This window comes from Meriones unguiculatus, chromosome 14 (genome assembly GCF_030254825.1).
Source record: "Meriones unguiculatus strain TT.TT164.6M chromosome 14, Bangor_MerUng_6.1, whole genome shotgun sequence".
NCBI classification, from domain to species: Eukaryota; Metazoa; Chordata; class Mammalia; order Rodentia; family Muridae; genus Meriones; species Meriones unguiculatus.
In genome coordinates, this window is record NC_083361.1 from 29,374,353 (window position 1) to 29,389,691 (window position 15,339).

Below are 15,339 nucleotides of genomic sequence, written 5' to 3' on the forward strand. Positions count from 1 at the left end.
AAGTAAGCTACAATTTTGTAGATCAGGTTGCCTCAAACTGCCTGCCTCTGCCTCCCAAGTGCTGGGATTAAGGGTGTCCATACCTTTATTTTGTTTATTTTTTAAGTTAAGTTCATTCCTAGGCATTTACCCAAGAAAATGATAATACATCTTTATAAAAATATTTACACGTGAATGTCCACAGCCATTTTTATGCTAGTAAAAAATTGAAAGCATTCTTCGTGTTCACCGAAGGTAATAGAGAATTAATAATGGAAATATATTAAATTCTGTGCTTTATCCGTGTGCTAGGACATACAATGTAAAAGGATGAATTATTGATACATCTAACAAATTAACTTAAAAACAGTTGTGCTGAATGAAAAACATCACATAAAAAGAATGCATGCTTTATGATTCAGTTTCTTAAATTGTAGTCTTGTCTAGTAACAGAAACAGGTCTCCAGCTACGTTATAGGTGGGAAGAGAAAGATTACAAAGATCATAATGAAACATTTTATGGTAATTATTTTTATAAATAAATGTATCAAATTCTTAGCTGAAAGCATCTTCAAAAATAAGTGTGAATGTCATAGCATCCTTATACAAAATAGAAATAAGTCTGTTATGAATGGATTTAGTATATACATTATAGTATATTCACCCAGTGACAATTTATTCAACCATACAAAGGGATATAATATGAATATCTGCTGTATCATGGATGTGCCTTGAAGCTATCCTGCCCCCTCCTGAAATGTGTCTGAGGCTTTTGAAATGTTTTTGAGGGCATTCAGGGTTACTTGTTTGTAGCACATTGGCCAGTACTGCCACCAATGCTGGTGTAACGTTCTTGTGGAGTGCATACAATTTACCCTGTTCATTCAAATGCTGATTTCTCTACCCCACTATCTGGTTTCAATCCGGACATTGAGTTGTGATGTTTATTCTAAGTCTGACCTGTCTCAAGTTTGTGTAAACATGTTACCATTTGTTCTCTGTGTTGCCAATAAAACAACCAGCCAGTGCTGTGCAATGGAGAGAATAGGGTGGGACATCCTGGTCTGGAGAGGAGGAAAAAGAAGGGAGTGGGAGAAGAGAGATCTGAGAGGAGAGGGCCTGGAAACACCAGGAGAGATGAACCGGACCTAAGATATGACTAAAAAACAAGTATAATGTGGGAAATCTGAATGGGAGGAAGCTATGGCTTGGAGGTTTAGGATAGAGTAATTATTGCCCAGCATTGTGCTCTAGGTTAATTAAATTAATCCCTAGTCTCTGTGTGGTGATTTGGGTATACAGCTGGTTTAGGAGTAACCACTGTTTAACTAAAAGATAAATTAATAATAAATATTAATAATCATCAACACAGCAAGCTTCACTAAGAAGCTTCTCTGACCAAAGGAAGATTGACCAGCATCATCTAAGAGAAACCCTGGACCTTTTAGTACCCCACAGTGGCCTCTGGAAGCTATTATTCTAGTTACTGTTTATGTAGATTTACATATTCTGGACTTTTCATATAAACAGAATCATACTGTATATGGCCTTTTGTGTCTGGCTTCTTTCCCAGGATAGTTTCAAGGTACATCCATGATATAGGATATATCAGTTTAGGAACAGTACAAATCTATGAATACAAACAAATATTTAGGAGACATTTTGACAACATGGCCATTTAGAAAAACAGCATCAAAAGATTTCTTTTTCCCCCTGGGGCCTGTGACTTCTCTAGCAGTGAATTTGGCTCATGTTTACTGTACCAGGCATAGATTCACTCCTACTTGGGAACTTCTGATCTTGAAGTCCATGTTTAAAAAAATACAGTGAGGGGTATCATATGCTGCTACTCCTTGGGGACATGAGAAAATATATACTCTTGTAATGTAGGGAACCAATGATAGACCAAAGTGTGGATGTCACCAAAGCCCAGTTTAGTGAATCAGTGAGTGCTGCTTACACACAAGTCAGGGTGAGAGGGACAGTGGATGGACAGAAGGACATGTTACAGAACGGCATAACAATAAATAACAATGAATCCGGTGGATATAGTTGTCTAAGGGATTCTCTTACCACCAGACATTTGGTTGGGTTTTGTGGAAGCAAGCATTAGCCCATTATCAGAGTTTACTCATGGGTTGGGAGCTTGGGGTTGGGGTTAGGAAATATAGAGAAGAAGCTGGTAAGACTAAAGATTCTTTTGGAGCTTTGACTAGTTTTCCTGTCAAAAGTCACAGTGTAAGTAAAACATTCCCTTGTTCTTATAAGAATTTTTTTATGATAATGATTTGTTTTTCTCAATTTGAAAGGTTTCTATATGCTAAGATAATTGTGTGTTTCTACCATTAGAGCTTCCACTCTTCATAATTCCCTGTTCATCTTCACCTCTTTCTATATCTTTCTATTCATTCATATGTAACTTTATCAGCTTTTCATTATCTATTATTGGGTCTGTTATTTCTATGAGGCCATGTATATCAATATATGTTTTTTTAACTTATTAAAACATGCTTTTATTTATCTTCAAACATTTCTACTTTTCATATAAGTTTCTTAAAATGTTGATTTAGGTAATTCCATGTTATTCAGAAAGTTACTTCTGTTTTTGAATGCTTTGGCAAAAAACAATATGATATTCAATTTTGTCTTCTAGGAAAGTTTCTGTTGTAGAATGTAGTAATTCTTTGGCATAAACTTGTTCAGGAACATTTTTTAACATTTACATTCCTAAAATAGAAAGATGAAAATGTGCCAAAGAGAAAAGTGAAGGCTTAGAATATACAAAATTACTTACTTGAGCTGGGTGGCAGCAGTGCACACCTTTAATCCCAGCACTGGGGAGGCAGAGGCAGGTGGATCTCTGAGTTCCAGGTCAGACTGGTCTACAGAACAAGTTTCTGGACAGCCAGGACTACACAGAGAAACCTTGCCTCAAAAACAAACAAAACCAACTAAACAAACAAACAAGTACATACTTTAAAGTCAACACCTCTAAGAAGCGTACTTGAATGGGTAAATTCATGAAGTTACAGGGTTAATGCATTAGTTATAGAATGGCTTTGTTCTCTTTCCCATATGTGGTCAACATCCAGTGCCTTGGACTATGCTTCTGCCTTTGCTTGTTCATGTAGCACTGTGACTTGTTTCTGTCTTATTCTCTCTTGGACAGGAAAAATGAAGTAGCTTTTTCATTTCCCCTAATTCTGTTTGGCTTTGAAGATAGTTGAGAATTTGAGTGCTCAAGAGTTTATTGCTATAAATGGCATATTACAGCTTAGGTGGAAGAGGAGGACATGGCAAATTGGATTTTTACTTGTATTTGTTGTTTTTTTTTTTTAACATTGAAATGTCATTTATGTTCTTTGGGTATTTGAGAAAGTTAAGCTCATTAGTTCACGCAAAAGCACTGTACTGACAAAACTGCTTAGCACATGTTCTCTACACATGGGCATACAGGTCTCTGAAGAAGACTCTAAAGTTCAGTTTAACTCCTCATAATAAATAGCACAGGAATCTGCACTAAAGTCCCATGGCATCCATGTTCTTATGTAATGGCTCTTGTAGTTACTTCTCTCAATGTTGTTGTGGTCAAATACACGAGCAAGCAACTTAAGGAAATAAAGATTGAGGGAATATAGTTCTTAACGGTGGATAATCATGACTGGTGACTCCGTTGTGGCAGACAGCTCCAATGGCAGCAGAAACAAGCGTACAAGAAAACAGACACTAGAAGTAAAGTTACAAATTTTAAGGCCCTTTTCCTGTAGTGAGGCCCCACTTCCTAAAGGCTATACAGCCTCCCCGAACAATACCACTAGCTGGGACCAAACATTCAAACACGTGAACTTGTGGGCATTTTTTTACACCAAAACTATAACACTAACAGAAGTATTTCTAAATCAAACATTTTAAGATTAATGTATTTTTATCTTATGTGTATTGGTGTTTCCTCTGCTCATGTGCCTGTATACCATGTGTTTGTAGCGCCCAGAGACCAGAAAAATACATCAGATCCCCTAGAACTAAAGTTACAGATGGTTGTAAGCTACCACGTGGGTGCTGAAAACTAAACTTGAGTCCTCTGTAAGAGCAGCAAGTGTTGTTAACCACTGGGCCTCTCTTCAGCTCATAAGTGAACTATTTTAAGACACCATCCCTATGTAACAGACTCATGGCAGTTACCAGGAATAAGAAATTGAACAAACCACAGCCCTTCCCATGTGTGCTTTTATAGCCTTCTTGAGCTTTAAGAATCATAACATGGTGTAATAATAGAGACCCCAAGCATAAACTTCTAGCAGCTAGATAAAGTATAAGAAAGGCACCCTGGAAAGCAGAAGAGATCAGCAGTACAGAGAATCACAAAAAGCTTTTATGGGAGAGGAAAGTGTTTGGTGGAACCTGAGCATTCAGCTATAAGAAACAGAATATTAAGAAACTAATAACAATTTTTTTAATTTTCAGATTACATAGGAAACATTTTTGTCACTTCTGTAAAATAACTGTTTCACAAATGCCAAAGATTGTCATTGCCCATTTGGTCCTTGTGGACTGGTGGGCCTTTCTTTCCAGGATCCATGTAAAAACATATTTAATTATACATTATATAACTTGAAGACAGTTCAGCAGCATCTGATGTAAAACTGCTTTCTTCATTACCTTTTTAATTTTTGGGACCATATCTTCTTATGTAGCCCAGGTTGCCCTCAATTTGCAGTTCTCCTGCTTTAACCTCTAAAGTATTATTTTACAAGCATGTACCATCATGTTTAGTTCCCGTTCTCTGTCTGTCTGCCTGCCTGCCTGCCTCTTTCTTTCTCTCTCTCTCTTCCTCCTTCCCTCCCTGCCTCCCCTCTGTGTGTGTGTGTGTGTGTGTGTGTGTGTGTGTGTGTGTTTGTGTTTATGTTTATTGGGAGCAGTGTATACATATGTGCTCATATATTAGAGGCCAAAGGTTAATACTGAGTGTCTTTCACTACTTTGTCATTTGAGACAGGATCTTTTACTAAACACAGAGCTCTCAGCTTGGTGTTGAGTCTGTCTGGTCATTGAGTTCTGGAATCCACCTATCTCTTCACCACCCTTCCACAGCAGAGCTGGAGTTACAAAAGTGTGTGGTCATGGCTGGCTTTTACTGGGCTCTGGGGATGTACGATCTCTCATCTTTTACTGACTTAGTCATCGCCCCAGTACCTCCCATTATGTCTCATGGCACTTGAAAGGTACTGTTACATAAGTATGTTTAGTGACCTTTTAGTGAACATCTGTGACCTGTGGCAGTCATAGTTACTGAGTTGATCGTCTTTGTCACAGAGTTCTCTTCTATAAACTTTCAGTTGTCTCTTTTAGCACCTCAAAGATTCCTGTTTCTATAAGATGTGTCTGCTCAGCATGTAAGAATGCAGCTTTCAAATGGCAGGAGGATCAGTTGTCTTTTCTTTGCTATCTTATACACTGTGTATGTCTGTATTTTGCAGTGTTTTATCAATTCGCCACCCCTACTGACCTTTGAGCTTCCAAGAGTCTTCCTTATATTTATCTCTACCCCAAAGAATTTAGCATTTTCTCTCAAGTCTCAGAAGTCTAGTAAGTTGCTGTTAAACTTTTCCTCACCATGAATTGGCCAGAAAGGAGAGCAAGACTTTGCAGAGTGTATCATGTCTTCAAAGTATGGCTTTCTGGGACTGTGAGATAGTGTGCAGGTGAAGGTGCTTTTGTGCATGCTTGCTGACCTGATTTTTGTCCCCCAAACCACATGAAGTTGGAAGGAGAGAACCAGTTCCACCGCATTGTGCTTTCACTTCTGCATGTGCACCGTGGCATGTGTGTGCATGTATTGTGTAAGTACATACATACACATAGTAAAGTTTAAAAACTAGAATTTCTGTTCCTCACTTTATCCTTTTGAAGGTTGAGGCATAGTGTTGTATTGGTATAATATATATATTTGCTATTCAGTGAAGAATCCTGGAGTAAAGGATTGTTGTTGTTCTTTTAAAATGGGGAACATATGTGTTTAATTCTTGAGGCACTTAGTTTTAAAACTTAACCTTCCAAGAAAACTGAGAATGCTTTAAGCCAGGTGGTGCTCCTGCATGCCTTTAGTCTCAGCACTTTGGAGGCAGAGGCAGGAGGATCTACAGATTGTCTAGGATAGACAAGGCTATACAGAGAAACCCTGTCTTGAAAAAAAAAATGTTGTAATATTTGAGCAGTCAGCAGAATGTGTAGCAAGTTCCATAGAAATTTTATCACCAGAGTGTTTTCCATTCTGTCCCGTTTACTATATTGTGCAGTATTAGATTGATATAGACAACATCAGACTAAGAAACTGTTCAGATTCAAGCAGGCATCTGGTCATAGCTCTAGCATTTATTTTTTAAGTAACTGTATCTGTGAACACAGCAACTACTTTACTGTGTTCGGTGTAGAAATCAGTGTAACACCTTAAAATTTGATATTGCAAGTTATGTAAAATTTAAAACAATAATAGAAATATGGAATTTGAGTGTGATTAGGTTTTTACAAACTACACTTTTTGGGGAAAGAAAATTTTATCCTTTAGAATGTCAAAATGTCATCCCTTAATTGCTTAGTTATGACATGCATAACATGTCTGACCATCTTCCCTTGAGAAGAGAAACTGAGTTTTGTTGGTTTTCCTCCAGCCTAAGTAGGATAGAGTCTTTCATAACTGAATACAGACCTTTTTCAGACTCTGTGTGATACTGTATGAATCTTCTTTTCTTGTGAAATGTATAAATAGATCATTGTTATTATTGTGAGAAAACAAAATTCAGGAATGGACAAGTTCTTCAATAGACTCTTCTTGAAAAAGTCTTACTGCCCTGATAATGTTCATCCTTCAAAATTTTGCTTAAGGTCACGTCTGGAGGAACTGCCACCTGAGGTCGGCTTAGTAGAATGGCAAGAGCCCTACAAGGTGAAGGAGGGAGGCAGGAGACGGGTGCCAGAAAGATGCAGTGTGAGACTATCAAGTAGCGTTGTCGTCTTTGAAGATAAAAGGCAACCAGGAGCCAAAGGATAGGGGGTGGGGAGGGGACTAGAAAATAGAAACCTAAAAGTAGAACTCTGGCTTCAGCAGCTCATACATGCATGGTGACGAAGTCTGTGCTAGTGTGCTACAGCAGCCCTAAGAAACTGATGCATCTGTATGCTTTTGTGTGTTTTACTGTATCAAGAGCTGAGATTAGAGTCTTTCCTGTGCATGCTAGATAAATACTTTACCACACAACTGTACCCTGTCTTCCTCCCCCACCTTGTTTTGAGACAGGACAGTTTGTAATTCTCCTGACTGGGCACCCAAGTATCTAGGATTACAGGAGTGCATTACAGTGTGTTTATCAGATAGATAGACAGACAGATCTTTTTAGAAATGAGTTGATTTACAAGAAATAACCACATTAATAAAAACAGACCTGTGTATGCACAACTACCTTCCCCCATTATAATGTTTTCCATAATTACAGTTTATTGCAGAAAGTCAACTGTGGAAATGGCTTAGTTGGTAAAGTGCTTTCAGCCCCTGGGCTCTGCATAAGAAGTGAGTGTGGTGTATGTTCTTACAGTCCCAGCACTAGGAATGTGGAGACAGGTAGATAGATAGATTGCTGGGGCTCATTGGCCAGCCAGCCAGCCTAGCCTACTGGTCTAGTTCCAGGTCAATGAGTAACCCTGTCTCAAAACACAAGGTAGATAGTGCTCAAGGAATGAAATCTAAAGTTATCTTCTTACTCCCTTTTGCACACACATCACACATTCATGCACACACAGTCAAATTAGTAACTGACATTGTCAAAATACTATTAATTGAGGGGCAAATGATGCTTCTCTAAATTCACCATCATATAGTTTTGACTTCTAGAAGCATGTTTATGTCTTACATATCCAGGAAACAAAATTACATCAGTCTAATTGCTAGCAATTAGAAAGACAGGAAAAAATACTTATTTAGAAAGGCATTAGGTACAGTGTGGTTTAATGAGAAATGCCCCTATAGGCTCTGTGTTGGAGTTCTTGGTGTCTAGCTGGCAGTAATGATAAGGTTGTGGGGAGAAAGGAATCATTTGGGCCCACTTCCTAGTCACAGTATTTCCTAACTGTAGATGCCGTGTGATGAGTCCACTTCCTGATACTACTGCCTTGCCTTCCCTGCTGGCCATCATGTCTTCCCCTTCTGGGCAGAATGGTCCTTTGACACTGTAACCAGAAATAACCTTTTCTCCCTTAAATTGCTTGTCAAGTATTTGGCTACATCAGTGAGGAAAAACTGCCTTTGAGGTATTAAAATGAAGTACCTGAAGCAAGCAACTTTAGACAAAGCTTTCCTTAGTTCACAGTGTCACCTCATGACATCGATGATGGTCCAGCTGTATGTGGGAGAAGAAGTGGTTATATCTTGAACTAGAGGCAGAGAGAGAGGACAGACAAGGTCCCATGGTCCCTTTCAAGGACTTGTTTTTAAGGTTCTCCCAGTATGCCCCACCTCCAAAATGTTCTACCACCTCCCCCTAGAGCCACGTGTGGACCAAGCTTCAGTTAGGACCTTTAGTGGATACTGAAACCACTGTCTAAATTGGGACACTCAAGAGTTTGACTCTGTAAGTTCAATATGGACAGGTTTGGTGTGTAGGGTTTTTTGTTTGTTTGTTTTATTTTGTTTTTTTGAATTGCAATTTCTTAGACAATTCTGAAAACATAATATAAATAATAGAATAGAAATTATCAAATAAAGGAATGCTTCAGTGTTATTAGGATACAGTGTTTTCAATGGAGAAAGGGGCATACACATATGAGTTGAAGTAATAGAGGAAAATAAGGATCAGCTGGAATTGAAAGTGATGATACAGATTCATTTTCAAAAGTATTTACATCTTTATGTGTGTGCTCATAATATATGTATGTTTATATAGCTGTGTGTATTTACTATAGGTAGTAGTAGGCTACAAGGAAAGACACTGCTGTGGAAATTATCCAATGTATACCCTGACAGTTTGAAACTTGGTCTTCAGTAGTCTCAACAAAAGCTGCCAGGACTCTGGAGTCCAGCAGTTTCATTCTGGAGAGTGGAAGAACATTATGAGCCTGAGTTGTTGAAAGAACTTGGAAGAGGAAGGGGAAGAAAAAGAGTTCATGCTTTAAAGACAAGGATTCCTGTCGTCTACCAAACAAAAGGTGTAATAATCTTCAGACTCTCAAGTGTGACAGAATACTGCCAGCCACAATAGCTTAAAGGGGAAAGGCTTGTTTTAGAGATCTCATTCTGTGGCTGGCTGCCTCCATTGCTGTGGTGAAACAACAGGAGCGGCTAGCAGATTAGCTGTTCCCTCCACATACTCTCGTGTCAAAGAGTAGCAGGAGTATATTTCGGGGAAATGGGTCATTAGGCAGACATCCTCAAGAATATCTCCTTCCACGTCTTAGCTGGTATAGCCCACTTCATATCCAGGCTCTACAGTGAAAACAGACAGCACAGCCTGTTACACTGAGGGCCGTGTGTGCAAAATAACATGAGATTAAATCAAGCACAAGAGAAAATGATGCAATCAAGAACTACAGATGTAGCTGGACGTGGTGGTGCAAGTCTTTAATCCTAGCACTTGGGGAAGCAGAGGCAGGCAGATCTCTGTGAGTTCAGCGCCAGCCTGGTTTTCAAAATGAGTTCAGGATAGCCAAGGCTGCACAGAGAAATCCTGTCTCAAAAAACCCAAAATTAAAAATTAAATAGATAAAAATCACAGCTATAAATATATGTGTGTATAGATATAGATATATAGATATATATAGTAGGAAAATACAAAATATGTGAGGTTGCTGCTAGCTTAACACAGCATAATTTTCTTTATTAGTAGGAATACAGAATACAAACTAAACTGGTATAGTAAATACATAAACCAATTATATAGTCATTGATCACATTTTTCACTATACCTAATTATGTATGCTATGCTTTCATATGACTAGCAATAAAATTTTATTATGCCTATATTATTACAAATATATAATATATAAATATATTATTACAAATATGCATTGTACAGCAGTACTAGGACAGTACATATTGTTACTAGATGGTAGGAATTTGTCACCTCTATTATGACCTTGTGATACCATTGTTGAGTATGTGATCTGTAGCTGACTGAAATGTCATCTTGAAACATGTGACTGTTTTTTTTTTAAGATTTTATTTATTTATTATGTATACATCAGATCTTATTATGTACCAGAACTCATTAGAGATGGCTATGAGCCACCATGTGGTTGCTGGGAATTGAACTCAGGACCTTCGGAAGAGCAGTCAGTGCTCTTAACCTCTGAGCCAGCTCTCCAGCCTACACGTGACTGTTTTAACATCACACAGAAAGACTCTAAATAAAAACAAAACCAATGTTAAGTTCTTTGGAACTTTTTCATTTCCAGACTTTGGAAATGAAGTGAAGAAGACGGTAATAGTAAATTTCCAAACAACTCATATGATCAGTGAGTATCACAGTGGTGAAAAGAATAAAGACAAGACTAGATATCAAGGAAGATAGATGCCTGTAAGGAGCATGAGTTATTTTCCTTTGGAGATCTCCAGAATATTGCCTTTTGTTTCTTCATCATTGACAATCTGTGATTTCTGGCAACACGATATAATTTGTTATGTTGAATAAGCTTTGCTCTTTTGTTTGCAGGCATTCAAAATGTCCTCAACCTCTTTTGTGCAGTCCTTACAGAAAATAAGGTTCTCTTCCATTCAGCAAGTTTCCAGAGACTTAGTGATGCCTGTAGAGCGCTGGAATCCTTAATGTTTCCTCTTAAATACAGGTGACTGACATTTTTACCTGATAATTTTATTTATTCCCACATTACACATTACTTGTTGATAAATCAAAATGCCATGGTCCAATTGCTTTGAACCTCAGAGGTTTGTTACATGAAGTTAGACAATCATCAGTCTAGTAAAACCTAGTCTAAAATTTGCGAATTTTCCAAGTGTACATCACCGAGTGTTGATTAACTTAATGAAACATTTAATTTATGTTGAATAATATAGTCAGCAATACTTAATTATCTTTCCTTTCAGTACTAATAAAATTCTTTGGTTAGTGCTACTTGATACTAGTGTATTACTTTTTAGTAGTTACTAGAATTCTGTTAATTAAGAATCTTTATCTGTTTTAGCTACCTCATAAGTTATTTGTATATAAATGGTGTGGTTTCACAGTAACATAGAGAATAAAACATTAAGTCTGTAGACATACATGGTTATGCATTGGTAGTTGTTCATTATAATTTTCTCATTTATTTTTAAGGCATATATTATATATCCAAAATATTTCCATGAGAGAAATTGTTTTTCAATTTTTAAAAATGTAAGCCATGGTGGCAGGTCATACTACAGGTAAAATATTTTACTCTGGCTTAATTTGATAATTTTAATGTCCCAGAAACTTAAGTTCATGAACACTAGATAAAATTTCACACCAGTCTCCTCTGGAAGTTTCATAAAAAATTTTAATCTATGTGTTTATTGAATGCAAGCATCAATAACAATAAACAGTGTTAAATAACAAATCATTACATTTTCTTGATCGTAGCGCTCCTCTCTGATATTAGGAGTCTGCAGAAAGCACAATACTTAGGGGCTTGAGAGATGGCTCAGTGATTAAGAACACTGGTAGCTCTTCCAAAAGACCCAGGTTCAACTCCCAGCACCCACATGGCAGCTCACAACTGTCTATAACCCAGTTCCAGGGGATCAGACACCCTCACAAAGACCTCTGTGTAGGCAAAACACCACTGCACATAAAAATAAACAAATCATTTTTAGAAAAGAAGAATGCTTTAAAACAGCACATAGTCTAAAGAGACTTGCTTAGGAGGAAGGAGAAGGAATTTTATCTGCATTCCATTTACTTTGTGCTTTAGTATCTGTGATTATACTTTCTGTTTTGTTTTGTTTTTCAAGTCAGGGTTTCTTGTGTAGTCCTGGCTGCCATGGAGCTCACTCTGTCTCCAGGCTGACCTGGAACTCCCAGCAGTCCTGCCTGCCTCTCCCTCCCCAGGGCTGGGATCAAAGCTAGTGTGCCACCACTGCCCAGCTTTTTTAAGGCTTCTGTGATTGCATCTTAAACATTGAGATTTTGAAAATCATTCCTTTAGAACTTTAGTGCTAACAGTCATGCCAATAAAACATAATTTTTTTTTAGTTCTTAAGTGCTATAAAAAATATTTATTAGTTTTTTGAGAGTTCCATTCATGTTTTGATCATATCCCCACCCAAACACTTCCCAGATCCATTCTTCTCTACCCACCCAAGTTTGTATACTTTTAAAAATAACTTTTTTGAATTAAATTTATTTATATTTCAATTAATTACAGTTTATTCACTTTGTATCCCAACTGTAGCTCCCTCCCTCATCCCCTCCAAATCTTACCCTCCCTCATCTCCTCCCATGCCCTTCCCCTAGTCCACTGATAGGGAAGGTCCTCCTCCCCTTCCCTCTGAGCCTAGCTCATCAGGTCTCATCAGGACTGGCTGCATTGTCTTCTCTGTGGCCTGATAAGGCTGCTCCCCCCTCAGGGGGAGGTGACCAAAGAGCAGGTCAATCAGTTCATGTCAGAGACAGTCCCTGTTCCCATTATTAGGGTCACTGAGCTGCCATGGGCTACATCTGTGCAGGGGTTCTGGGTTATCTCCATGAATGGTCCTTGGTTGGAGTATCACTCTCAGAAAAGATCACTGTGCCCAGATTTTTTTTTCTCTCCTTGTGGAGCTCCTGTCCTCTCCAGGTCTTTCTATCTCCCCCTTCTCTCATAAGATTCCCTGCACTCTGCCCAAAGTTTGGCTCTGAGTCTCAGCATCTGCTTTGATATGCTGCAGGGTAGAGTAGAGTCTTTCAGAGGCCCTCTGTGGTAGGCTTTGGCCCTGTTCCCTGTTTTTTCCCTCTTCCGATGTCTATCCCATTTGCCTTTCTGAATGAGGATTGATCATATTTCCCAAGGTCCTCCATTTTGCTTAGCTTCTTTAGGTGTACAGATTTTAGTATGTTTATTCTATATTATATGTCTAATATCTACTTATAAGTAAGTATATACCATGTGTGTCTTTCTGCTTCTGGGGTACCTCACTCAGGATGATCTTTTCTAGTTCCCACAATTTGCCTGCAAATTTCATGATTTCCTTGTTTTTAATTGCTGAGTGGTATTCCGTTGTGTAAATGTACCACAATTTCTGTATCCGTTCCTCCGTTGAAGGACATCTGGGTTGTTTCCAGGCTCTGGCTATTACAAATAAAGCTGCTACAAACATGGTTGAGCAAATGTCCTTGTTGTGTGCTTGTATACTTTTAAATAAAAGAGCTTTCTAAACCAATTTGTGCTACCCAAATATTCTTGGATGTGTGGTCTCCATTGGAGGATGGTGGACTTAGCAAGGCTACACTCACAGAGAAAACTACCTCTCCCTTTCCCAGCAGCTAACAATTGCCAGTAGCTGAATGGCTAGAGATAGGGTTGAATGTCCAGTCCCCATCTTCGTGCCGTGGTTTTGTCTGGCGTGGGCTTGCACAGGCCTTGTACGTGCTGTCACAACTGTTGGGAATTTATACGTTCACTTAACCTTGATTTGCCTAGAACTTAGTGTGTAGACCAGACCAGCCATGAATTCATAGAAACCTACCCACGTCTGTACCACCACATCAGGCCTACTTGATATTTTCCAAATATAAATAAAGTTAAATTCAGACTGAAAAAAACAACAACAACAACAAAAGAACACAGAGTTAGGGGACAAGGAAGTAGGGTGGATCTGAAAGAAATGGTATTGACTATAATAGAAATACATTGTATGAAATTAAAATAAATAATAAATAATTTTTAAAAAGACAGAGCTGGGGTGGCATAGGGTGATGGGGGCTGTATCTGGGAGGAGTTTGGGAGTAGTCAGGGTGAATATGATCAAAATATATGGTATAAAATTCTTCATAGAATTAATAAATACATTTTTACAGTCCAGACTGCACAGAAGTAAAGGGAGATGTGCTCACACTGTGGGAAAATAACATAGATGAAATGCTTTTATTATTTCCAGTTACCCGTATATTCCCATTCTGCCGGCTCAGCTACTAGAAGTTTTGAGTTCTCCAACTCCTTTCATCATTGGAGTACACTCCATCTTTAAAACTGATGTCCATGAGCTTGTAAGTATCTAAAATGTTCAGATTTTGAGTTGTCTTACAAGGTTTCCACATCATTTTTACTTTCAGATATGGTGTATTTCCCATAGAAAAGAAAGACTATAAGGAAAAATACATTAGGAAATCGAAATATATTTAATTTTGTAAGCATGAGAGAAAGAAAAATTAATGTGTTCATTGATATAGTTACTTATGAATAAGATGGCTTTAGACAGGGAAGATGGTTCCATGGGTAAAAATGCTTGACCCGAGTTTATTACAGTAGTAGTTGTAATTCCAACACCCCTGGCAGAGAAAGGAGAGTCACCTGGAAGGCCAGGTCAGCTAGCCTGACGTAAACAGGTGGAGCCGAAATAAGAGAGACCGCCTCAGACAAAGTAGAAGGCAAGAACCAACTCCTGAAAGTTGTCTTATCATGGTATGTTTCAGACAACAAAAAACAGGGTCTTGCTGTGTGGCCTAGGATAGTTTCAAATTCCTGAACTCACAACAGTTCTTCAGCGTCAGCCTTCTGAGTAAGTGGTGGCATGTGCCACCATGTCTCGTTTTTAAACAATCCTTCTATAGCAGGGTACTATAAAGTGAATATCAATGTTCTTGACTATATTTGACTCAAAAAAAAAACAACCATACCCTTATGTAGCAGATCAGATTTCTCTTACTGTATTTCTCATATGAGGAATTCTGTATTCCTGCGGATCAGTGCTTCTCAATCTTCCTAATGCTGTTACCCTTTAATACAGTTTTTCATGTTATGGTGACCCCCAACCATAATTTTTTTTTGTTGCTACTTCATAACTATAATTCTGCTACTGTTACAAACCATAATGAAAATATCTGTGTTTTCTGATGGTTTTAGGTGACCCCTGTCAAAGGGTTGATCGACTTCAAAGGGATTGCTAACCCACAGGTTGAGAACTGCTGCTGTAGATGATAATAAAGGAGTACTAATCCATTATTTTATTTGTACTTTTCTTATGAATGCTTCGTTTATTAGTGTTTTAAATTGATACCTGCCAATATAGATTACCTAAAAACTAACAAGATAAAATTGTTTGCAGAGTTTAAATTTAGTGGAACTCAAGTTCACTTTGAGCTCCCACCAAATTCTTAATCCTTGTGACTAAAGGAAAGTTAAAGCTAGCAAGAATAATTT

General features: G+C 38.1%; 1 protein-coding gene across 2 annotated transcripts in view; it reads left to right on the forward strand.

Moving 5' to 3' along the window:
• The window catches only part of Sbf2 (SET binding factor 2), a 331,059-nt gene that overhangs the window by 154,052 nt on the left and 161,668 nt on the right, over positions 1-15,339 (forward strand). For both annotated transcript variants that reach the window (XM_060367046.1, XM_060367047.1), the window contains exons 7-8: positions 10,677-10,809; positions 14,078-14,186. In XM_060367046.1, the coding sequence (XP_060223029.1) occupies positions 10,677-10,809; positions 14,078-14,186 (242 nt within the window). The remainder of the gene's footprint in view (positions 1-10,676; positions 10,810-14,077; positions 14,187-15,339) is intronic.